The sequence below is a fragment of the Mustela lutreola genome, chromosome 11 (genome assembly GCF_030435805.1).
Source record: "Mustela lutreola isolate mMusLut2 chromosome 11, mMusLut2.pri, whole genome shotgun sequence".
In the NCBI taxonomy this organism is placed as follows: domain Eukaryota; kingdom Metazoa; phylum Chordata; class Mammalia; order Carnivora; family Mustelidae; genus Mustela; species Mustela lutreola.
In genome coordinates, this window is record NC_081300.1 from 43,219,269 (window position 1) to 43,244,870 (window position 25,602).

Here is a 25,602-nt window from a genome sequence, read left to right on the forward strand (position 1 = left end):
TTGAAATAATCTCCTTTTTCTGTGCCTCGGCTATCTCTGTGTATTCAGCCCAGGGCCCATGGGCACCTGCAAAACTTTAGAGCTGCCTCAGGCCTTTGCCAAGGGACCAAGCGACAGTGGCCCTCACTCAAAAATGTTTGTCATTTGGGTTAAGGTCGCCCCACATGTCCTGCCTCTTTTCTGAGATCCTTGGCCGATAGCCTTCCCTGAGGCCCCCTGCCTGCTCTAGGCCCCAGCTCTGTAAACAGCCACTTTCCTGGAGAATAACCACCATAAGTTGTGGTCACACATCAAGATCAAAATACCCTGTGGTTTAGGAATTAAAGCCTCTTGATGTTAAAAGCTACCTGCCCAACTATAAAAACCAGCCACACTGCACAATCAAGGTTGCAAACCACCAAGTTGAAAAACATGCAGGGCTGTAGTCAAACACCCTTTCACCCCTACCCAGGGACCAGGTACCTCCATGAGTATTTTCTTCCCCCAAATTGGGTTCCTTTTTTATTATTTGCCAAGATCTCCAGATACTACACCAAACGCAAGTCTCTGAAGGGGTCCAATAAGCAGGACCTCTCCTCCCAAACCAAGTTCTGAACCAAGTGAAATAGAAGCCAGCAGAGCCAACAGTTGGGAAAGGAGGGTATCCTGCGGTTCTGATAAAGGCTGGGTTTGAGGGCATGGCTTTTGTCTGTTGCTAATAGGGAGCCCCAGAATCCCACAAACGTTTGTACTCAGTTGCAGGCAGTTCTGGACACCCTCCCCCCAACCCCCAAATGCTGCAGGGGATCTGTGAACTCCCAGCATGGAAAATGAGATCATCACACTTGTTTTCTGCAGGCCTGTGGCTCCCCAGTGGGAGGAGTAGGGGACAGGCCTGGGCACCAGCTGCCCACATTGTTCTTCTGAATTCAGCCTTCAGATTAAGTTCAGTCCATCCTTCTCTCTAGGGCAGTCATTCACAAACTTCTTCGTATTAGAATCCTTTTACGCTCTTAAAAATTACTGAGTGCCCCAGTGAGCTTTTGTAATGTGGGTAATCTCTGTTGGTGTTTAACGTTTTAGAAATTAAACTGAGAAAAAATATATTTAATTCACTTAAAAATATTAAACTCATTATATATGTAACATAAATATCAGTTATTATGAAAAATAGCTGTATTTTCCAAAACAGAAGAGAGAAGTTAGTGGGAAGGGTAGCCTTTGCTTATATGTTTTTGTACTTCTCCTTAGTGTCTGGCTTGTCTGCTTCTGAATTTGCTCTGTTTCGGTATCACACATCACCTGACCTCAGGAATACTCCACTTTACACTTGTGAGAGATTGAGAGTGAGAAGACAAATAATGTTATTATATTAGAAGAAGAGTTTTTGCCTTTTGACATCTCCTGGAAGGATGTTGGGGACCCCCTAGTGTTCCCCAGCCCACACTTTGAGAACTGCCATTCAGGGTAGGACTGACTGGTGGAGTGGAAGGAGGTGAGAATGTTAAGAGGTAGCAGCATTCCTTCCACATGGAAAGAAATTTCTGGAAGGGGAGGAAGCATTCCCCCTCCACAGGTTACACAGTGGAACTGTCCAAAGGCCAGTCTTAAATCACTCACCATGGCCATGGGTGGAAAAAGTGCCAGTCTTCAGCCCCCGAGTTGAGACCGGAACTGATGACATTAGCTCTGTAACCTCTGAGTTAGCATGCAGGGCTCGTGGGTTTGCTTCTTTATTGCTTAACCTATTAGAACACCACTGGGCAGGGTGCTGCTTGGGGAATGAGTTCAGGAATGACTTTGAACTCTGATGTTATTGACAGTGCCCTCGTCTCACTGCAGCACATTTCTGGAAGCTGTGCTGTGAATGTTATTTTCTCACAAGAATAATGGTATAATTGGGTTGGGTTTATCTTATCAAGGACTTAGAATTAGATAAATCACTATGGCCAACTATTCAAATTAAATCAGAGTTATGAGGACTGTAACCATTTTTAAAAAGTGAAACCATTAAAAAAAAAAAAAAGTGAAACCATGTTCCAGGTTTTATGAAACGGGCCTAATTGTAGATGAATACAAGGGAGACTGGAGTAAGGGGAGTGCATGGAGACTCTATTATGGACGATAATCATTTCCTCATCAGTATCACCTACTGAAAATTCATATACTCGCTATAATATGTATTTGCTGATAATTTTCCACATGTATGTTTAGAAGAGCTTGAGGGAGGTGGAGGGGTTTTGGTTTGGGTGGCTTAAAAAAAACAAGATGTTTATACACGTTTGTGTTGATGTCTCTTTCTCTCTTATTTTTCCCTAGTTTCCAGAAACATTGGAATTATTTTAAAAGGATTTACCGTTATCTTCTCACAATCATATGTGAGAATCGTTTCAGCAAAAAGTTTACAATGGAATTAAGTAGATTTGTCACTTGGTCTTAATTCATACGCGACCAATTCCAGCCCATAGCCAGTTAGGTAATATGTGTCATCGTGTGTGGTTACTTCCTGATGTTTTTGTCCCCAATTCGCAGTGGGGGAGGCTGGTCCCCAAAGCCATTTAGTGCTGCTTTGAATGCCATCCCTAAATTGACTAGCTAAATAACCTAGAGCAAATTCCTTTTAGTTTGCTTCCTTGGCTGCAAAATGGCCCTACCTACCTCATAGGGCTGTTGTGAGGATTATTGGGATATAAGGCATGGAAAGCATTGGAGTGTGGATCCTGGAACGTGGGAAGCACTCCATAAATACTAGTAATCAGTCATACTCAGTGTATTTAGTCAGATGAATTCCCCAGTTGGTTATAAACACCATCTAAGGCTAAGTAATATACTATTTGATGACATGTTGAACATTGTGTGTAAGCCTCTTGTGATCGCTGGTGAGTGTAATGGGTTCACGGGGCAAAATCAGTGTAAGCCAGGACTAGTCGTCTCTACGGAATTGCACTGGGCACTTGTGGAGCTTCTCCTGGCAGTTTAATTGCAGAGCGGCCTGAGCCATAACCTCTTGATAACACTACTCTTTTTTCCCAAGCCCAGTCCACGAGTCTTTGTAGAGTTGCGACCCATCACATTAAATCCACGGCACTCCTTGGTCAACTCTTGGCTGTGTTTCAGGATTGCACTCCACAAAGCCTCGATGCCTCTTCTCACGTGGCCGACGAGATGGGGGTGACACAGGTCTCCCCGGACTTGACTCGTTCCATGTTTGTGCTTTCATAGGTTCAGCTCCTGAGAAGTTGACTCTCTAAACTACGTTTTGTATATGGAACACAGATTTCTGCCCTTCAGGCTGTTGTGCGCTGGTGTTGTCCTCCGGCTTTGAGTTCAGTCTCCGGCTTTGGTCAGGCTTCCTGGCCAGCATCGATGCTGGTATTTGATTATTTGCCATTAAAAGAAATGAAAATTAGAATAATAAAAATACTGATGCTAGAGATATTCAAGGATGCATCCTAATAATATAATAGAGGTGAAGGCGGAAATTACTAGGTGGGTCATAGGACACCGTGGGTGGCCTTGGTCGGGGATTCCTCGCGTCTAAGCTGGTTTGGATTCTATCATAAAGTCAAGAAAGAATTAACCAGTTCAAAATGCTGGGCTCTCCCTCCAGAGTAGTACCTGGCAAAACAAAAATATCAAAGGGCAGGGTTAAACTTCTGCACATTTCAAGCATGTTTCCAGGGATATGAAATTCAAAGCGTCATCAATGGCATGGCTGACACAGAGAAAAATCTTTAAAGAGTGGCAGCAGCTCTTGAATAATCTTCTTAACGTAGCCTCCAACCTCATGGATGGAATCCTGTGAAATGTAGAGAATCTGGCAAATGTAATTGTCTGGTGATGAATTGGATTTAAAAATGAAAAATTAGTCATGCAGACTTGGTCCAGAACAGTCCATTATTTTAGTACCGTGTACCCCACTAACCACTTAAAAAATGTCTTCACTAGTTGTTTAGTTTTGCATATAACATTTGGAGACCCTAGCCACATAATAAAAGTATTACCAGAGTTGTCCCCCTTCCTTTCCCAACACTGCTCACCCCCACCTCACAGATACACATTAGGGAAAGGATTCAACTGGTTTCCTTCCTTCCTTCCTTCCTTCCTTCCTTCCTTCCTTCCTTCCTTCCTCTCTGCCTCTTTCTTTCATCCTCCCTTCCTTCCTTTTTCCTTCTTTCTTTCTTTCTAGATTTTACTGATTTATTTGCTAGAGAGAATGAGCACACTCAGGGAAAGTAGCAGGCAGAGGGAGAAGCAGGCTTCCCACTGAGCAGGGAGCCCAACACGGGGCTCTTGGTCTGATACGGGGCTCCATCCCAGGATGCTGGGATAAACCAACCAAGCCACCCACGTGTCCCTCCACCTGTTTTCTTTTGCACGCTAATGCATTTTTGTCATTTGGTTGTTGTTTTCACACCCCCCCCCCCCCAGAATTCCTACTTAATAAGATGCTTTAAAAATATTTCTCAGGTACTCATGTAGCAAAGCAATAAAAGTCTTCATAACAGAAAAAAAAAAAAAAACCACAACAGTATCATAATCATAGCTACCCCTGGTCTTGTGGTGAATCAGGTATTCTCTTTAAGGTCTTTATCTGCTTCACAGCCGTCCCGTGAGGCTGGCACTCGATCAGTGAGCGTAGTAGTGCATGGTTGTAGAGAAGAGGAACCCGAGGTGCAGGTGAACTTCTGCAGCTTCTGAAGCTCACCCAGGGCACACAGTGAGTGGAGATAGGGTTTAAACCTCAGTAGGTTTGCTCCAGAGCCTTGAGTCTTAACCAATGTGCACATTACTGCCTTTATTTTCATACAGAGTAAGAGACGCACATAAAGAAAAAGGAAGTTGCCAGCTTTGTTGACTGCATTAGATAATCTACTTCACAGAACTTAAATGATTACTAGATTCTGACCATAGAGTATCTGGAAGGGAAGAAAAAATGAAGAGATTGATGCTTTGGGGGAAAACGTCCAATTGATTAAATTCGATAAGCAAGAGAGCCTAGGTTTTAGTTAGGCAGAAAGAAAAGATAAAGATTCCATTAGCGTTGGGCTGCTTTCGGATGTGCAATTTTTAGCCAATAATCATAGATAATCTCGATCAGGAAGAAGATGGAGAGGCCAGGGGCCTGAACGTCCACTGTGGCTTCAGTAGAATATTTTAAAGCTTGGATTTAGGAGTGATTTGGAGGAAATTGGAAAGCAGAGCCAGTGACCGAGGAGGACTATAAAAAAGAATCATGATAACAGGGACCTGAAAGAGTAGTGGACTCGGTGCTTCCAAGCTCACAGTATTGAGACTACGGAGGAAATTCTAACGGGAACAAAAGTGACGTCATTGGGAGTTCAGGACTGGAACAGATAGACTAATCCTAACAGGCAAGCAGTCCTCCTCAACTCCTATTACACTCTTGTCCTTTCTAGACAAGGAGGTCGATCTTCAGCCTGGGAAGAGTAGAGCAAATACTTGTAAGAGGAAATTGAATCTCAAGATAGGGGAACTGATCGTGTGACGGCGCGGGGCGGCTCTGAATGAGTTCCGCTCCTCCGGCCAGCATGAATTTCATCCTAGTGGGCCAAGCGGACTTTTGGTGCCCGCTTGTAATCTTGAAAGAACCGTGGAGAGGGATCAGGGATAGGATCATGCCCGATTAAGAGCAAAGCCAACAGCAAAATCAAGAAAGCATAGTTTTCAGGGAAAAGAATAGAGAGCCCCATGCCGACCTGGGGCAAATTTCTGGAACCGGTAATGACAAAAGGATGGCTTGCAGATTCAATTTTCACATGCACACGGTAGCTAGGAGACAGCATGGGATTGTTAAAACCAGGGAAAATAATTGTTTCTTTATTGCTGTTTGTTGCTAGGTTCTCGGACTCGAAGGCTAGGGCACGCAGGTGGGCTGTGCCTGGCATGCGGAAAGGTTTCAGGAGGGAGATGGGGGCTGGCTGTGTGGCCACCCCGTGCTGTGGAGGCACCGGTTAAGTGTACCGGTTTATCTACCACATGTCTTGAAATTCTGCTTTAGTGATTCATGATTTAGTTCCAAGAATCTGGATTATAGACCAGGGTTCCAGATTCCTTGCTATACTGGAGCAAGTATGGGAACCGCTGAGCTGTAGGAGACATGCGGGGGTTGGCTTTATCTTGTCATCATAGTGTTAATACTATTACTGACAGCTGATGCATTGGAGAACCACATGCCAGACACTATCCCAAGTGCTGTACACATATGATCTCATTTAATCCTCACCCCCGCTGGGTGGGTGCTATCTCTATTGTACATATCTACTGTACATATTGTACAGATGGGGAACTGTGACGTCTCTGGAGTCTCAGAGACAGTAACTGATGGGGTAGGATTCAAACTACGGAAGTCTGGCACTTTGAAAATCTGAGCTCTGCACCGCTCAGCAGATAGCCCCTCTTTTTTTCTTTTCTTTTCTTTTCTTTTTTTTTAAGGTTTTATTTATTTGTCAGAGAGACAGAGAGAGAGAGCACAAGCAGAGGGAGCAGCAGGCAGAGGAAGAAGCAGAATCCCTGCTGAGCAGGGATCCCAAGGGAGGACTCAACCCCAAGACCCTGGGATCATGACCTGAGCTGAAGATGGATGCCTGACCAACTGAGCCCCCCAGACCCCCATCAGATAGCCCTTCTTAAAAGCCTGCCTTAGGGCTCCAGGTTGGAGGGAAGGGTGATGTCTGGGCATGTGTTGCAACCTGTCTTTAGTATCTGAGTAGGATCTTTATGAAGACCTTGTCGTGTCTCAGGCCTTCTTAATGCAGAGAGCTGGAGGGGTGGGGAAATGACTAAATCTAGGTGGAATTATTATTTTATCACAATCAAATCTGGTAAGGTTACATGTAAATTGCTGCCTCTCGAGGCCCCAAGTCAGCAGCAAAGATACTGGAAGCCATGACTTAATAGTTTTCTGGTAAAAAAGATCAGGAGTTGTTTGGGTTGTCTACCAGCTTGATATAAATCAACAAGCCTTTGTCTATGCTGCACCTTTGGCCTGGAATGCCCTTTCCCACTTCCTCCTCTTTCTCCTGGCAAATTTTTTAATCATCTTTAAAGACAGAGCCTAAATGTCACTTCGGCTATGGAGTCTTCTTTGATTTCTACAGGCAGATTTATCATCCCATTTTTTCTGCTTCTTTAGCACTTTGTTCCTGGTGTTATAATTTTGCGATGATCTTTCTTAGTTTGTGCCACCCAAGTTCACAATCACTCAGCTGGAAACGTGGGGGAGAGCATGCTTCCCTTCCTCCCTCCCTTTCACTCCAAAGAATCCCTGCCCTCACTAAGCCTCTCAGTTTTAACTGTCTGCATACTGATACAATCTGCCCCTTCCTTCTTCCTGCAGCCCCTGTCTGATTCAAGTCTGTGTCCTGACTTGTACCCCAGCTGTCACTTGTCACTGTCATGCCCCGCCCCCCAACATTTTCCCACGAAGCATCAGAGACTTCTATATCAAATGCAATCTGCCTGTGCTTAAAATCTGTGTCCGAGTCCCCATAGGCAACAGGATAACCCCAAGCCCCTAACCATTTATGATCTAACCCTGTCTAACTCTCCATCCTCAACTTTTGACTTCCTGCCTTGCTTCTTGGACTCCAGTGACACTGAACTCATTGTAATTCTCCAGGCAGTCTGCTGTTTCTTGCCGCCTTGTTCCAGCCCAACAGTGACCGCCTGGGATGGCTTCCCACTCCTGGGTTCTGTGTGGGAGGCCCCCGAACCCCTGCCCTGGGTTCTGTCGGTCTCTACCTCCTGGTCGTCACTTTCTATTGCAGTCACTTCTTTATTTTGTACTTGCATTAAGCCTTGAACTTCTTAAAGACAGTGAGGGTGTCTGGTTGGGTTTCTATTGGCAAATGCATACTCAGTACAAGTTTCTGGAAGGAATTGTGTTGTAATTATTTGTTCTACTTGGAAAGACTGTAGGGTTAGCATCTTGCCTCTTCCTCTTCCTGGATGTGGGTCTTGAGAGTATTTTACCACTCTGAGTGAGACCTGTTTGCTCATTTGTAAAATGAGGATAATTTCACCGTTCTCCCCCACCCCCAACAAGGGGCTCTTATGAGAATCAGGTGAGATAGTAATGTTTATAAATCTTAACATGCCATTCCAGGGATCACGGACTACAGCCCTGATGCCCATTTTTGTATGGCCAAGAATGTTTTTTTCACATTTTTAAATGCTTATAGAAAGTCGAAAGGAAATATTTTTGCCACTCAAAAATTAAATGAAATTCAAATTTCAGTGTCTATAAAGTTTTATTTGAATGAACAGAGCCGAGTTCATTCCTTTCCCATTGTCTATTAGGGCTTTGGCATTGCAGTCGCTAAGTTTGGTCATTTCAACAGAGTTACTGTGGCTTGTTGAACCTCAAATATTTACTATCTGGCCCCTTAGAGAAAAATGTTTGCTGACCCCTGCCTTGTTCAAATATTAGGAAAATGCATATGATTCACAGCTGCCTCCTTGTACCACAGAGTACTTTTTGAGGGGAAAGTTTCTCTCTTTGAACTTTTGGAGCCTCATCCTGGGTCGGGCAGAGTGATCCGTCGATGTTGGGGCAAGCCACAGGGGCACGGCTTTGGTTTTCTGAAAACGAGGATGTCCCTATAAGGCTATGAAGGACAGTTTGAAAAGTCAGTGAACTCCCCACTATGGGGGGAGAGTGGTTAAAGGGTGGATGGACACCCTGTTTTCATGAGTTGCTGAAGAACAAGGTGTTTCACTCTTGACCCTATTGACGCTTTGGGCTGAGTCATTCTCTGTCCTGTGCCTTGTGTGTTGAAGAGCAGCGACCCTGGCCTTCAGCCACCAAAGGCCAATGGCACCCCCTTTCCCAGCGGCCGCAACCAAAAATGTGTCCATACGTTGAGTAATTTTTAGAGCTTGTTTTTAAGAAAACACATTATATCATAACAGCATGTTATTCTATGAATCCATTTAGAAGAAGAATTTAGAACAGTTTTAGCTATTTAAAATGAGTCTGAAGGGGCGCCTGGGTGGCTGAGTGGGTTAAGCGTCTGCCTTCCGCTCAGCTCAGTGGGGAGTCTGCTTGTCCCCTCTCTCCCTCCCTCTGACCCTCCCCCTGCTTATGCGCGCTTTCTCTCTCTCTCAAATAAATAAAATATTGTAAAAAATGAGTATGAAAGTATCATAAAATAATATATGACCCCCATGAGTATTTAATATTGGTAGCTAGGATTTGCTAGAGATGTGCCTTGCAAACATGAATGCAGAAATACTCACAGCTGCCTCTTACAGGTAGGCCATTTTTCCTCCACGAGGAAGCTGAGCAGAAAGATTGAGCAAAGGGTAACCTGTTGCAGACTGAAATGACCTTCTCCGAAACAAGCTGGAGATGAAACTAAGGAGTGAACATACAGTGACTTCATTCGGCCTTGAAATTCCATTCCTGTGGGTCTGGATGAGGGGCATGTTCCTGGGGCTTCTCCCACCTTAGGGCGATTCCCAGGAAAATTAGACAGTAGCCGTGTGGAGATCAAGAAAAGGTTCCAGTTTTCCTCTAGTAGTTAGACGTCATGGATCTCTGGGTGCTTATCCAACAGCACGCTGCCCTAACCCGAATGGCCATGCTGGAATGTGACCCCGGTTTACTTCGTGCTGACCATTGTTTGCATCCGCCCTGCTGCCCCTCCAGAGCTGTGCTCTCACTCACCCTTGGCTGGAACCCTGCCACGGCCTCCCTCTGCAGAAGCCTGGACTGGAGGGTGGGGGTAGGCCAACTGCTGACCGATCAGTGGAGTGCAGAGTTACAACACATTGGTCCATGTTGTCTGGTGCACTGGGGCGTTCCCTTCAGTTGTTTCGGTTAGCTCAAAGCAAAAGCTTTTACTTATTACTGAGTGCCTGCTCTTTGCCGGACGGACCCAGTGCAAATTCCTAGATATTTCCAGCTAGCAAGAATTGAAATAGCATCCAGTGTCCCAAACTTGATGGGTGTTGGAAGCTCTCCTCCTTACTTCTCATTTAGTCCCTAATGTTTTCTTTCTTACTAGGAAATAATAGAGCATACAGGATAAATAAGGAATAATATAATTTGCACCCATGTTTCTGTGCATATCTTCACATTTTACTGGAAGAAGTGAGTTATTATGAATAAAATCAAAGCCGCCTGCCTGTACCACCCTCCCTGAGGCCTTTTGTATCTTGCCCCCCAAACCCCACTGGCAGGTTGCCATTGTCCTCAGTTCTGTGTTTATCACTACCTTGGACATTTTGATATTCTTGCTTTATAAGTGTCAGTAACATCACATCTTTTGTATTAAACTTTACATATACAAATGGAGTACTAAATCATGCTTTTAATTTTGTTTCTGATTTTTTTCAATATCCAAGTTATAGAATGCTTTGTCTGTGGTCTGAGTTTGATGTGTTGCATAAATAGATTTCTGAACTTAACCTAAGAAGAATAGTCTTCCCTGGGTGGATTTAGAATTAAATTTCTCTTGCAGTCTTGCATGAAAGTTAAAGAAACTGACTATTTGGAGACGTAACCCTGTGGACGAATGTAGCTGCAGTCATTCCATTCTAATGCTGTAGGGTGTTTTTTGTTTTTTTTTTTCTTTTGGTGATGTGAATATTTTGGTGGCTGTTTAGGTAGTCTTCAGGCCCTGCTGTTATAGCCATGCCGTGGTGGACGTGAGAACATGCCCTCACTATTGACTGCAGCACCCACAGGAGAGTTTCCACAGGAATATACCCAGCACGTGGGCTGGGTATATTCCACATCTTTACAAGAATTTTCCAAACTGCACTCCCGATGGGCCCTTACCAGCTCCATGAACACCTGTACGATCGGGTTGGTTACTCCGGACCCTTGACCAGATGCAGTCCTCTCTTGCCCATAACAGACTTAAAATTGTTTGCTAATTTGGAGGGTCTGAACTATTCTCTCACTGTTGCGCCTAATACTTTTTTTTTTTTTTTTTGAGATTAAAGACTCTATAGTATTTAACAAAGTTCAAATGGACTTTTTTCTTTATTTTTCCAGATCAGAAAAGAACGGTTTAAATATTAGATTAGCGTGGATTTTTATGACTTTAGTATTTGCACAACTTCTCATGCAGAATCCAGGTAGGCCTTTAATTATGAAGCTGTGAGGTTTGCTCTGACACCTGCTTTCAGGTTTCCTTCTTTGTGGGACTTCGCTTCTTCTTTCCTCCCAGTATCTGATTCTCCTCCCCAGCGCAGACCACACCTCATGTTGTCCCTGCAGCTACTGCGTTCCCTCTGGCAGCCGTGTCCACTCCTCCTCCTCCTGTGTATGCATCCCCCTCTTGGTTAATGTAAACGCTGCACGAATTCTGTTGAGCACGATGATGATGCTGGCAGTAGGGCCGGAAGACGTAGGGAAGCTGACTTGTGGGGGGTAAGTGCATAGCACTTGGTATGACTAAGTTACAACCGCACTGGCACTTAGTTGCGTATGTGATAATAGAGACAAAAATGGCAAGAGACAGGGCGCCTGGGTGGCTCAGTGGGTTAAAGCCTCTGCCTTTGGCTCAGGTTGTGATCTCAGGGTCCTGGGATCGAGCCCCGCATCAGGCTCTCTGCTCGGCGGGGAGCCTGCTTCCTCCTGTCTCTCTGCCTGCTTGTGATCTCTGCCTGTCAAATAAAATTAAAAAAAAAAAAAAAAAAAAGGCAAGAGAGACTTCCTAAGGGAACATAATTGTATTCCTCTTTATTTATATTTTTAATGTGTCCCTGCCCTCCAAATTAGAGACATACAGACTTTGATAGGTTTTACTTGGTACAAAATACTCTATACCATGCAGTAAGTATATCGCAGTTTTGTCTTTTAATGAACCTGGTATATCGAAACAAACTTCATAGCTGGAGACTGGATGAGAATGTAAAAATCTATTCTTAATGTATACGTTTTTCTTGAAAAGTTAAGTTGGTGATGGTGATATGTGGATCCTGAAAACTAGTTGGCTGCCCCCCGCCCCCGATCCACTTTACCATTCTTCAAAGACGATGCCCATTTTAATGGAAATGCGTGGTCTTTAGAAGAAACTAGAATGTGTATTATTTGGATTTTACTGGACAGGACAAGTGGGATTTGTTTCTTCTACTCCAGTTATCAAAAAGATTAACCCTTTGCCCTCTACATTCTAATTGTAACCGTTCGGAAACAAAGGGGTTGTTTGTATAAGATAGCTGAAAAATTGAGGCTTTATGCCAAGTGGAATGTTTCTCAGTTGAAGGAGGTAGCAATCATTGCACATATTTTTTTTCTTGTGTTGCAGGCGTCTGTAGAGGCTTCTGGTGAGATCGCATTATGCAAGACTGGATTTCCTGAAGATGTTTACAGTGCAGTCTTATCACAGGATGTGCATGAAGGACAGCCTCTTCTCAATGGTACTATCTCAAAAGATGTATTTGTCCATACAGTGTCTATGCTCTTGAAACAAATTAGCCGTGAAAAAGTCTCAAAATCATCTCTACTGTGTAACAAGTAGGAATTTTTCACAATCGCTATAATGAGACTGTAGGGACTTTATTTTAGGATTACAGAAGAGCTTATGAATCTCTTATGTACATAATTGGAAGGCTCCTAATCTCTTGAAAACGTCAGATTTCTTCCATTTTTCATTTATAGTAGAAACCATTATGTAATTAATTTTTACCATTTTTCTGCGCACATTTTACTTATTTTGAAGGGTATGTGCCAAACATCTGATTCCAATGGTTTTAGAAATTATTTATGGCAAAAATCCACTTAGCATTTTGAATTAAAGAAATAAAGAAATTACTATAGTATTATCTTTGATAAAACCTGTCAAAGTTCTTTAACATTTAGCTAAATTATCATAAAGGACTTAGCAGATTAAATCTTGAGGCAGGAGCATGAGATCCGTATTTTTGTTATGACACTGCTCGTAGAAATCACTAGATCGCTAATTCAGCTGTTAACATATGTGAATTTCCAATATAGATATATCTATTGACATGTGGGTCAAGTTCATTGTGGTAATCATGCCAGTACCTCTCGGTAAAATCTGAAATAAAACTTGGAGTATCCTAAGCAAAATTGAAAGCCCCTTCCTTTGTCTCTAATAAAGAGATATATTTATTTGCCTTTAGGCAAATAAAATTTGGGTTAGTAGTATTTTCATGGGCTTATTCATCATTACATAAAATGTCATTGAAATGTGAAAGCAAGAAGAATTGATTAGTGAGTTGTATTTAAATTGTTATTCCCCACAAATCGTGCATATCTCTAACGCCTTTTAGAGAGCTCCTTTTAGAAAATCCGTGCAGCCTCAACTAATTAATTTACACAGGGCTCTACCACACATGTGGTAATGTGTCCCTGCAACACTGACAAACCTTAGTGGTATAATACTTAAGAAGACCATATACAGAGGACTTTGAAATGTAAATGGCCTCTTAGCTATGAAGGTTCTTTAGTGCAAGATTATCATTTTATTTTCATTTCTATTCTAATTGTGATTTGCTTACACCTATGTATTCTTTCTGTAGTTGATTTGTTTTTATGACACCTTTCTATCCTTGCCTTACTACATGGTATTTTAATGAGTAAATGTTAAATTAGTCTCTCTCCACACTGAATTGCTCATCTAGTGGGTGATGGTTGACATGATAAAGGTTTAATTCAAATCAAATCACAAATGTAGATTTTGAGTCTTGGAGTTCTTCTGCACGGTTGTCATTTTCTTTAAATCTATGAATTATTATATGATGTCCTAGGACCGATGTGACCAGTAAATATTATTTGAATACTGAAAAAAATGCATCAATGATGCTTTTCTAGAATAACTTAGAGGAAAAAAAATGTCAGTGGAATTGTTGCATTTTTGCCATTTATTTCTGAGATTCATTTTTAAATGGATAAATCTTTCTCTCAGTCTCTTTTCCTAAAACCTTGTTGAAACTTGCTGGTTACAGATCAACACACAGTCTGTCATTAGACACTATGGATTTAAGATGAAGTACATGGGCACGTTGGATGGTTTTGCAAATGAAAACTTGTTTTCTGACTATTAGGTAATGCCGGTAAGCGTAGAAATTGGGCATAGTGGCTTGCCAGGGTGTTTTTAGTATAACCTAGATGCTGGGATTTTGCTTGAGTTGTAAATGTGAAAGGTCGAAACTACTTTTGACTTTGTGCTCTCGCCATCATTGGGAGAAGTATATCCGATAGAAATTACATCCTTCGGTATGGCCAGTTGTTACCTTCTTTATCCTTAAGTGTTTTTTTTTTTTTTTTTTCTTTTCAAACTATTTCTCTCATGCCACACCATTACTTTTCTCTTTATCATTCATAGAATATGTGAAAGGTTACCAGTATCTGAGAGCTTAAAGCATAAAGTTCAAAATATTGGTCAGTAGAAAAAGATGTTTTGGGGTGAGGAAGAAGACTCATACAGGCTTTTGAGAAAAATCCATTTTTTACAAGAGCGTTGTCCCCAGTTGTGTTTCCTTTGGAGAATTTTTTTAAAAGGAGTCTACGTTTTTACCTGTTATATCTTTCTGGAGTTCTTAGTACATCTATACACTGAACCCAAAGACCATGCCGGGACTGTGTTCATGAATTCTGGGCACTGCAGTAAGTTCATTTACCTTGTACGTACTATGTACTATGTAGGTGTACCTTTTGTCAAGTTTTGTGATTTATGATGTTTAAGGAAAGAAGTAATTGGACATAAGATATGTATTAGAGTCCTCTAAAGCATTTGCCTCATGATAAGCCCTACTGTATTAAAGTTTACAGTAGAGTCTGAAAGCCTCCTGAAATCATAGCTCCTGACTCTTGATGCTTCCTCTGATTTCTCACTGATGACATTTGGGAAGAGGGGCATACAGTCATATGTATAGTATGGTTTCATAGGATACACCCCTGGTGCACTAGTCTTTGCTCCAAACTCTGACATTTTGTTTTAGAGGTGTCATGCATGATGATTATTTATCGAACAATAAAATACCATAATCTTTGTGAAAAGTGATTGGAATGCATTAAGCATTAGATGGATATCCAGTTGGTATTGGTCACATTAGTGAAGCACTATGTGGAAGAAACAGAAAAATGTCAAAGCTGGGCTGGAGTGTGGAGAGCATCCTTTCCTCCCACACACCTTTTGTGCTTTGCTGCTGTGATGAATTTCATAGGAAGAATGAACCCAGTGAGCTAGTTCCAACCCTCCAGTTTCTCTTCCGGTTGTCATCGGTATGTCTTCTATAAAATCATAAAGAAGACAAATGTATTCTGTGATCAGCCTTTACATTTCGTGTGATAGCGTGTTGAATATTTCCACTCTTCTGAGAATAGTTCAGTATTAAAAAGTGGCCATGTAGACCTTCGTTCCATTTTGTTAGCAAAGCCAGATTTTGTTTAACTGGGCCTCTATTTTTGTATTTCCAGGTTGTTCCCAATTTTTCTCTCTTACATAGAGTGCTGCTATGGAGATGCTTTTTTAGAGAACTTTGATTTTTCTTCAGGGATATTTTTTAGGGGGATGTATACTGAAAAGTAGAATTACTAGGCCAAAGGGAACGTAGACTATTGACAGTATTTTTTTTTTTTTTTTTTTTTTTTTTTTTTTACATTTTTATGGGACACTTCCTTCCAAGGCTAAACGTATGTTAGTTCTTTTCTACATCTTCATGACCATTTAATTCTATAATATTTTTCATTTTCCTCTTCTCCCTGGAGTGAAAAACATTCCTTTTTCCTCCTGTGGTATTCTCTGCCTTTGCCTTTATAAGTTAGGATCAACTGTAATATGTTGAGGTACTCCTTTTTACCTTGCATTTGTCTATTCTGTTTTAAAAGCATTTATTACCACCCCCCTCATTTTACAGATGAGCAGACTGGAGCTCAGAGTGAGAGTATAGGCTTTTCCTGTGATTATACAGCTCTTTAGATGGTTAGCTGCAGATCTGGAGTTAGAACCCAGGTTTTCTGATTCCTAATTTAATCCCGATGACGGCGATGATTAAAGAACAAAACAAAACATTATGGTATAATCCAGGGAAGAGTGAGAGCTAGTGAGAGCTAGCCTAACTGGCTAGGTGTCTTGTGACAAGTTCATCTTAGAGCTGGTCTTCCTTATTCCCACCTCACACCATGACTTGTGTGCCACAAGACATATTTGGGAATTGGTGACTATGGAGCAACCAGAGCTCTCTGTAATTAAAAAAGACATTTCAATTACTGTCACCATTCGTATTTTGTGCCTACTTGTTTACAAGTAGCAAAATTTAGGGCTCTGCAAAGTAATATTTAGTCTTTAGTATTTAACTTCTACTCTGCTGAACTAGAAAAATCTCTCATGGTAGCATCTTACCTGAAAATAAAATCACTGCAATCATAAATTTTCATTTTGCCACCAGCAGTGTCTCTGACACTATGAAATCACAGCCACACCGTGACATTGCAAAGAGCATCCAGGCTGTTTTGCGTGTGGATGTCAAGAGTGATTTTCCTGCGTGTTGCACATTGGTGGTCTACGTGCTTAGACATTTCACTAAGTAAACTCCTCCAACTCTGGTCAACATAAATAGCAACCTGCAATTACCAAGAATATTTTCAGTAATCCATTTATACTCACCAACTCTGGGCAGGACATGATGATTATTTTCAACTGGAGGGAATTTGCTTTAGATTAGTTTACTTACTGATTGAGGCTTATCTGCATTAAGAAGCTCTGGGGAAGCTGTAGTGTACGGTATCTTGAGAGGAGAGTACGAAAATATTTTTTATCAGTTTAGCAGGACTTCACAACTGCACTACTTCTAAAACATTTTTTTTATTAACATATAATGTATTATTTGCTTCAGGGGTATAGGTCTGTGAATCATCAGTCTTACACAATTCACAGCACTCCACATTGCACGTTTCCTCCCCACTGGCCATCACACCGCCACCCTGTCCCTCCCCCGCCCCACCCGCTCCCAGCGACCCTCAGTTTTTTTCCTGAGATTAAGAGTTTCTTATGTTTTGTCTCCCTGCACTACTTTTTTAATGAGTACTCTTGTGTATGTGAATTGGAAAGCCATCCTTATTTTAAGTAGCTCACTGTGTTCGAGGCATGTATGGAATTGTTGTGAAAACCTTGGCTTTCTTTTCTGTTCTTTTTTTTTTTTTATTCTGACTTTTTTTTTTTTTTTTTTTTGGGTACTGAATGTATAAATGTTTTTAAATATCTGGAAGGTAGGTTTATAAACATCGTATTTATAAAGTTAGCTAGCGACTTGAACTTAATTGATTTCCAATGATTGTGGGAAAAGGCACTAGGTACTGAGATTGTTTTCTTGGATATTATGATAAGCTCTAAGGAGTTACAAATGAAATGCAGCCCTGTGGATTCTCAGGGGTGGAGACCTTGTTTTAATACTGCATGACAGTTTTTTGTTGTGTTTTTTTTTTTTTTTCTTTTTAAGAGCAATTAAGTATGTAATAAGATCAACATAATAACTAAGAAATATCATCCTTGTTTTCATCATCTCATTTAGACTTTATTTAAAACTGGGAATTTTTTGTATCCCTTTTGATGTATTTTAGGTCCATCTTTCTTAGTGCATTGCTGCAAACCAAGATAAGGCAGTTCGAGTGGTCACTTTTTTTTTTTTTTTTTTTGGTCATTTTAGAGTTATTTATAGCCTTCAGTGATTTGGAGTAGCTGAGGCCTGCTTTCACAAGCTTGCAACCAGGTCTGTGTTAAAGAAAGTAAGTCACTGTTCATATAGGCAGACATATTAGCAAGCAGGCACCCAAGTGGTTTAAAATCTGACCTTCTAAGATCCAGAGAGGCCCTTTCTCAATGTCCCTTGGATTCTCTAGTAAAGGTCTAGTAGAAAATAGAGGAAAGCCATAGTAAACACGTGAAATTTACTGTATGTCAGATGCGATAAGTGCAGAAAACGTGCAGAAAAAAATGTGCAGAAAAATAATGCAGAGAAGAGAAATAGGGAGAATGTGTCATTTTGCAGTTTAAATAGGATGCTTCGGGGAACATCGTTGCATAGGAGATATTTGAGTAAGAACCCATGTTGGAGGAGATGGTCCAAGAACCATACATATTTAGGGGAGGAGCATTCAAAATAGAGCAAACATCAAGCACAAGGGCCCTGAGGCAGACGTGTGTTTGGAATGCTGGAAGAGCAGCAAGGACCATGGTAGGATCTAGAAGAAGGGGCAGAGTAGTCAGGGATGAGGTCAGATGATGTTAGAGCAGTAATAGGCCACACTGTGTGGGGTCTTGTAGACCACTGTAAGGACTTTGGGTTTTACTGTGAGGAGGTAAAAAGCTATTAAAGGGCCTTCAGCAGAGGAAAAACATGACTGACTGATAAAATAGCATCATTCTGGCTGTTGTGTTGAGAAAAAACAAAGGAGATAAGAGGGGATGTTGAGACCACTCAGGAGACTAGTGATAATGTCGGTGAGAGAAGATGGTGGCTTGGAAGAAAGCAACAGAGGTAGGAAAAGAGGTTGGATTGTGAATATTTAAAAAAAAATAAGTTATTGATGTGAAATTCATATAGCATAAACTTAACCATTTTAGAGGGAAACATTCAATGGATTATACATTTCATTGTTTTACAGCCACCACCTCTGTCTAGTTTCAAATCATTTTGAATCATTTTCATCACTTAAAAGCAAAACCCCTTATCCATTAAGCATTTTCTCCCAAATCTTCCTCCTCCACCCAGTCCCATAAACCTTTTTTATCTGGTTTCTTTCACTCTGAGTCATGTTTCGGTGGTTCATCCCATTGTAGCCTGTGTCAGTACCTCATTCCTTATCATGGCCAACTAGTACTCCATTGTATGTATGTAAATATGTATATGGTTTGCAATTTGTCTATAAACCATTCATTCATTGGTTGATGGACATTTGGGATGTTTTCACCTCTTGGCTGTTGAGAATACAGCTGGTATGAACATGTAGTATACGTAGACTTTTCGAGTACTTGTTTTTCATTTCTTTTGTATATACCTGGGAGTGGAATTGAGGGGTCATATGGTAATTCTGAATTTAACTCTTTGAGGAACTACCAAACTGTTTTGCACAGCACCTGGACCATTTTGCATGCCCAGTGGCAATATACAAGGATTCCCTTTCTCCATTCCTCACTAAACTTGTTTTGATGGTAGCCATCCTACTGGCTACAAAATGGTACCACTTTGTGGTTTTGATTTACATTTCCTTAATGAGTGCTGATATTGAGTATCTTTTCATATGTGTCATTTGTGTCTCCTCTGGAGAAATGTCTTTTCAAGTCCTTTGCCCATTTTTAAATTAGAATTTTTTTTTCTTTTTTTTGTATTCTGTTGTCAGAGTTCCTTATATATTCTGGATACTAGACCCTTAATAGATACATGATTAGCAAACATTTTTTTCCCAGTTTCTAGGTTGTCTTTTCACCTTCTTGGCAATGTCCATTTAGTCACAAAAGTTTTTAACTTTAATGAGGTCCAATTCACCTATTTTTTTTATCTTGTTGCTCTTATGTTTGGTGTCCTATCTTAAGAATCCATTGCAGAATCCAAGCTCATAAAGATTTATCTGTTGTTTTCTTCAAAGAGTTTTATGGTTTTAGCTCTTATATGTAAGCCATGGACCCATTTTGAGTTAATTTTTGTGTGTGGTGTGAGATAGAAGTCCTAGTTTATTCTCTGAATCTCTTTTGACAGTAGAGCTGACAGGATTTGATGGCTTGAGTGGATAGTGTATAAACAGAAGTCAAGAATGACTCTGATAATTTTGTCTGAACCCTGGGAAGGATGTTAGTCACTGTTGTGTGGAAATCAGGAACTTGGTGTGACTATGTGGAGAAGAATATCAGAGATGTTAAAGAGACATTTGAATGAAGGTTTGGGGTTCAGTGAAGTAAACTGGGCTGCAGAATGGGAAGTACTAAGTGTATAAACAGTTAAGTAGAACCAATACTCAGGCTGAAGTCAGCCTAGTGAGAGGAGGAGAAAACCAACGAGAAAATAAATAAATGGTTTTGAATCAAGAATTTGAGCACTCCAGTGTTAGGAAGTCAGGATTAAGAGGAGGAGTGGAGACTGAGAAAGAGTGACCAGGGAAGTAGGATAAAAATCAGTAAGGTGTGGTGTCTTCGAAGGCATGTGAGGAAATGTGTTAAAGGGAGGGCACGATCATCTGTGCCAGGTGCTACTGTGAAGGATGAACTCAGATGAGAACTGGAAATTCACCATTGATTCCGTGACATGGAGTAACTGGTGTCTTCTATTTGGGTGTGTTCAACTGTCAGGTGGAGGAGGGAAGCTGGATGCAGATGGAGTTTTCCTTTAACAGGAAGAAGAGAAGTTAGGTGATGGTTGGAGAGAGATGTGAGGTTAATCGAGGATATTTTTTAAAGAGGGGAGTGACACGTTTATATGATGATGGGGCACATATTCCAATAACGGGGGCTGGTGATGGTGCTGAACAGAGGAGCTAATTGCTAAGACAATGTCACGGAGTAGACTAGAGAAAGGAGATCAAGTGGGACTTAGAAACCTGTATTTATGACAAGCTCCACAGATGTTTTTATGTACCTGCATTCGGGAACCACTCTAACACATTTTTGTTGAGTCACTCCTAAAATGGTTTAAAATCCTTCATTCCAGCTTGATGATTTCATGTCAGCAGAAGGTTTGCTCTACAGAAATGGCAGATAAGATAAAAATGAAACCCTTGTGGTGTTCGATGATGTAAACAGTGTTTTCATTGCTGTAGCATCCTTGACAGATGGTTATCCAGTTTCTGCAAGAATACCGCTGCTGCTCCCTCCCCCCCAAATGAGGAGGAGATCACTCCCTTACAAAGTCTGCTCCGTCTTTGGAGAGCTCTAACTGTTAAAAAGTGGTTTCTTAAAAAGTTTAACTGGAGCATATGTTCCTCAGATTTTTACCCACTGGTGCCTGTCTCATTTTTTGGTACCACACAGAACAGCACGTATGTTCTCTTACACTCTGAGGTCATTCATTTCATCATTTTTCATTCAATGAGTATTTGTGAACATTTGTCAGATGTCAGGCCTTTTTCAAGGAGCAGGCAGGGGTGGTTAACAAGATAGGCGGGACCCCTGGGTAGCAACCTACCCTGTAGAGATCCTTCACGTACCTGAACACGGTCACCTTTGCTCCTTAAATCTTGTCTGCCCCAGGCTGAACATCACGTGGTTTCATGTAGTTTCCTCGGTGGTATTTGAGCATTCTGGTCTACGCCTGCTCTTCAGTAGAGGAAACCGAGGTTCCCTCCACCTCTGAACTCCTACCTTCTGTATCCTGCCCACGCTGCAGAGGCCTTCTTGCCTTTGATGTGGACGCGGCCCTTCCAGCGCTGCCCAAGGTGGACTCTGCATTGTTTCCCGCTGCATGATTTTGTTGGCTCCTGTGAAGACTGTGGTTAACTAAAACTCCTGGGTGTTTTTCAGATGAACTGCTTACCATCTTGCACTTGTAAAATTGATTTTTAAACTCAAATGTTAGACCTGTAAGTTGATTCTTTTTTCAAAAAAGCCCTCGTTTCAACATCATCTGGAGACCCCACTGGCAACCCAAACACATAGTAGCCTCAGAAATCAATGCCGGTACTTACTTTAAATCCTCATTTGAACAAAGGGTGTACGATAACATCTACAGGTTTTGGATGACATATGCTGCCAAATCGATGGCGTAAACCACACACACACACACACACACACACACACACACACACTTTAAACTGTTAAATGACCAAAAAGCGGTTGATGAGTTTCAGCCTGCAGCAACTTTAAGAGATATGTTAAGAGTATTTTTCAGCTCATGGCCTATGATTTTCTTAAATAAGACTTCTTAACATCAGGCAATGGAGAAAAGGCCTGTTGTAGATATTTGAAGGTATAAATAAATAACAAGGGATTTATTAATTTTTTTTTTTTAAGATTTTTTTTTTTTTTTTAAGATTATTTATTTATTTGCCAGTGATAGAGGGAGAGAAAGCAAGCAAGCACAGGCAGACAGAGAGGCAGGCAGAGGCAGAGGGAGAAGCAGGCTCCCTGCCGAGCAAGGAGCCCGATGTGGGACTCGATCCCAGGATGCTGGGATCATGACCTGAGCCGAAGGCAGCCGCTTAACCAACTGAGCCACCCAGGCGTCCCAATAACAAGGGATTTAGATTGCCCAGTTACTACTGTTTCAGATTCCTGCTGAAAAATGAATTTCACTAACTTTAACAAAGAGTAAAGAATAATCTATTTTCAAGAATGCATACCTCTTTTAAAGCACATCTAAGTTGTTACAAAGTCTCCGGCTTCTTCTTGAGGATTGTTGTATCAGTAAATGGTTGTCCCCTAAACTGAATCCTAAACTGAATGGTGAGCCCATTATGGCAAATCCATAACATTTGCAAATTGAGCACTATTGGGGGTAACTTTGTGTTTTGAATCATGTCTCATAGGAGTTTCAGGTTTCTTTCTTCAGTTGTTCCTTGTTGAATCTTTTATAGATCACACCTGGTTGGGATTTGTTCACTTCAAAGGGAAGGTCACTGTCCCTTGATCTATTATTACTTCTTCTTCCAGTTCCTTTTATGGATGCTTTACTTTCCTGTTGTTTTGGGGGAGAAAACGTCTTTTAGGGTTTTTTTCCAAATGGAATCATCTTTTTTTTTTTTTAAGATTTATTTATGTATTTATTTATTTGACATAGAGATAGAGAGAGAGCACAAGTAGGCAAAGTGGCAGGCAGAGGGAGAGGGAGAAACAGTCTCTCCACTGGGCAAGAAGCCTGATGTGGGGTTCGATCCCAGGACCCTGGGATCATGATCTGAGCTGAAGGCAGGCACTTAACCGATGGAGCCACCCTGGTACCCCTGGAATCATCTTCGATGCTAATATTCATAATCTGAGTTGTATCAAGAATGAAACGGAGAATGAAGCCTCTTTCAAAGGTGTGTGTTCTTACTCCAGGTCGTGCGTTCCCAGTGTCCCCCCACAGGAGCAGATGGTTCTTTGCGACAGTGTGTCATTTCACCTCATTTGGAGATTTCCAGTAGTATGAGAGGGTATCCCTTTATCAAAAGAACTCATCAGACTTTAATACAACTGTCTATTAAATTGACTGTTGCATGGTTCTGTATTATTTATATGCTTTTATTACTTCGAGTTTAACTTTTGTTGCTAGTGTCCATATTAAAAAGTGCAGGCAATAACTCTAACAACATTCTCTTGTTTTAACTTTTTTTTAAAGCCAGTGTCATTGGCTTTCAGATTTTGGGGGTGCTTGAGAGTTGCCCTGGGGGGAGCTTATTAAAATTCAGATTCTAAGGCCTACCCCAGATTTTAAGGTCTTAATCCTAAGTCTTAGGTCTAAGGTCTTAGTCCTAAGAACACATGTTATTACAAGTGAACTCCAGGCGATTCTAATAAAAATGGTTTTCCACCAAACAGACATAGTTGGATTTAGTGTGTATTTTCATGACAGAAACACAGATCAGATGGATTTTTAGAGATATACTTTGGAGGTTGTATATTACCTCCTCATTTTTTATCTTTTTTCTTTTCTTTTTTCAATATTGAAGCCTGCTTTCTGTTCCTGGATAAATACTACTTGCGTTTAAAATAGACATTGGTGAAACCTTTGTTCATGTTAATGTTTGATCAGAACGTATCTATATGGGGTGCCTAGGTGGCTCAGTTGTTAAGTGTCTGCCTTTGGCTCAAGTCATGATCCCAGGGTCCTGGGATTGAGCCCCACATTGGGCTTCCTCCTCATTGGAGAGCCTGCTTCTCCCTCTCCCTCTGCCTGCTACTCTGCCTACTTGTGCACTCTCTCCTTCTAGCTCTCTATCAAATAAATAAATAAAATCTTTTAAAAAAGTAACATAACTATATATACTATTATTGCATTTTTGTTTGTTTTTAAATATCTTGATATTTATTTCACCAGATGCTCAAGTAAAGAGGCTAGTAAATTCTAGTTTAAGTGTGAATAAATAGACTATTAATTCTGTACTGGTTAAAAAAAAAAATATGGCAAAGAAAGTGGCCCATAGGTTCTACCTCCAGTTAATTCCTAGTGAAATCTCCTCCTTTCTTGGCTGCTTCATTTACTTGCTGATATTATGGTATAACTAAAGGTGTATCTGTCCCTAGGGGAAGCACCGATATATTGCATTTGATTTTCCTCTGACATCAGCAGGCCTTCCTGATGTTATCCTTCCATATTGGCATTTGACTTTACTTAGCAGAATGTTTAATTACATTTTATTTTCTTTAAGATTTGATTTACTTATTTGAGAAAGAGGGAGAGAGAGAGTCTGTATGAAGGGAAGTGGTAGGGAGAAGTGAACTCCCCACTGAGCGGGAGCCAGACACAGGGCTCCTTCCCAGGACCTGAGATCATGACCTGAGATCATGACCTGAGCCAAAGGCAGACCTTCCACTGACTGAGCCACCCAGGAGCCCCTTGAATTACATTTAAAAGCCCTACAAAGAAGGGTCAGTTCATTATTATTTTGTCTTTTATTTCAGAAATTCAATTTAAATTAACTGCTCCAGATTAGCAGGCATTATGAATTTAAGGAAATGTTAATATGGAAATTTTCAGAGCCTGGCATGTCTTTGTGCTCTGTACATTGAGCAAATACTTGTTTTCTGGCGTGTGCAAGGAAGTCAGCGTACATCACCTCGGAAAATGTCAGTGCCCAGCTAACACTTCTTAGTTGTGGTGGTGGGGAAAATAGTCTCAATTTATGGGAATCATTAAATTATAAATATTTCTCTGTAGAATCTGTGTGGTTTTCAAGGCCAAAAAGAATGGACCACCTTAATGAAATAATCAGAGAAAAATCTCCAACAGTGCTGAATATTTGTTCTCCTAATTCCTTTGTGAAATTAAATCCTGCAGATTTTCACATTATGTATCTATGTAATTATTCCTTCAGTTCAGTCACTTAGATCTGCGATGGCATCTTTTGTTGACTTGTCATCTATTCTATTGATGCCAAAGACAGTTAGTAAAGCATCTTGTTGCATTTATGTTGTAGGAAAATGGTCCCTTATGAGGTAATCTCACACTAACTACTCAAACTGATAAAGCCCGAGTAGGGTATTGTCACTCCATTAATGATTAGCAAATTAGCAGATAGGCTGAATTCTCAGGCTATATTAGTGCCCCGTTGTCAGAGGTTTGGTAGTCTTCCATTGAAACATCCTAATTGTTTAACGCGTCTCAAATAATAATTGTAATTTATCGTCTTCCAAGCAGCTGTTTAAATAAACTGGACAATTAAGAACAGATGCATCCTTAGTTTTGCTGGTTATTCATATATGATGCTAGTGGGTTCAATGTGGACATTTCATCAGTGTTCTATAGAGATTTGTGAGGATCGTCTTTACCTTCGGCATTCAGATTGTTTTTTTTAATAAATGTGTTACATTTGCATAGCCCTTTCTACTTCTTCAGAAATTGAATAAATTTTATTTAGCTGCTGCAAACTCTTGAGTCAACTAGGACAAGGGGGTGCGGTGAGGGGGTGTGGCGGGGGACAATTTTATTTTCACATAATAAAACTGAGTTCACAGAGGTGAAGTGATTCACTTAAAATCATAAGATTAATAAGTG

General features: G+C 41.0%; 1 protein-coding gene across 1 annotated transcript in view; it reads left to right on the forward strand.

The window, feature by feature from the left end:
- CDH2 (cadherin 2) overlaps window positions 1–25,602 on the forward strand; it is a 216,572-nt gene that overhangs the window by 15,828 nt on the left and 175,142 nt on the right. The window contains exon 2 of the mRNA XM_059139331.1: window positions 12,264–12,375. Within this exon, the coding sequence (XP_058995314.1) occupies window positions 12,264–12,375 (112 nt within the window). The remainder of the gene's footprint in view (window positions 1–12,263; window positions 12,376–25,602) is intronic.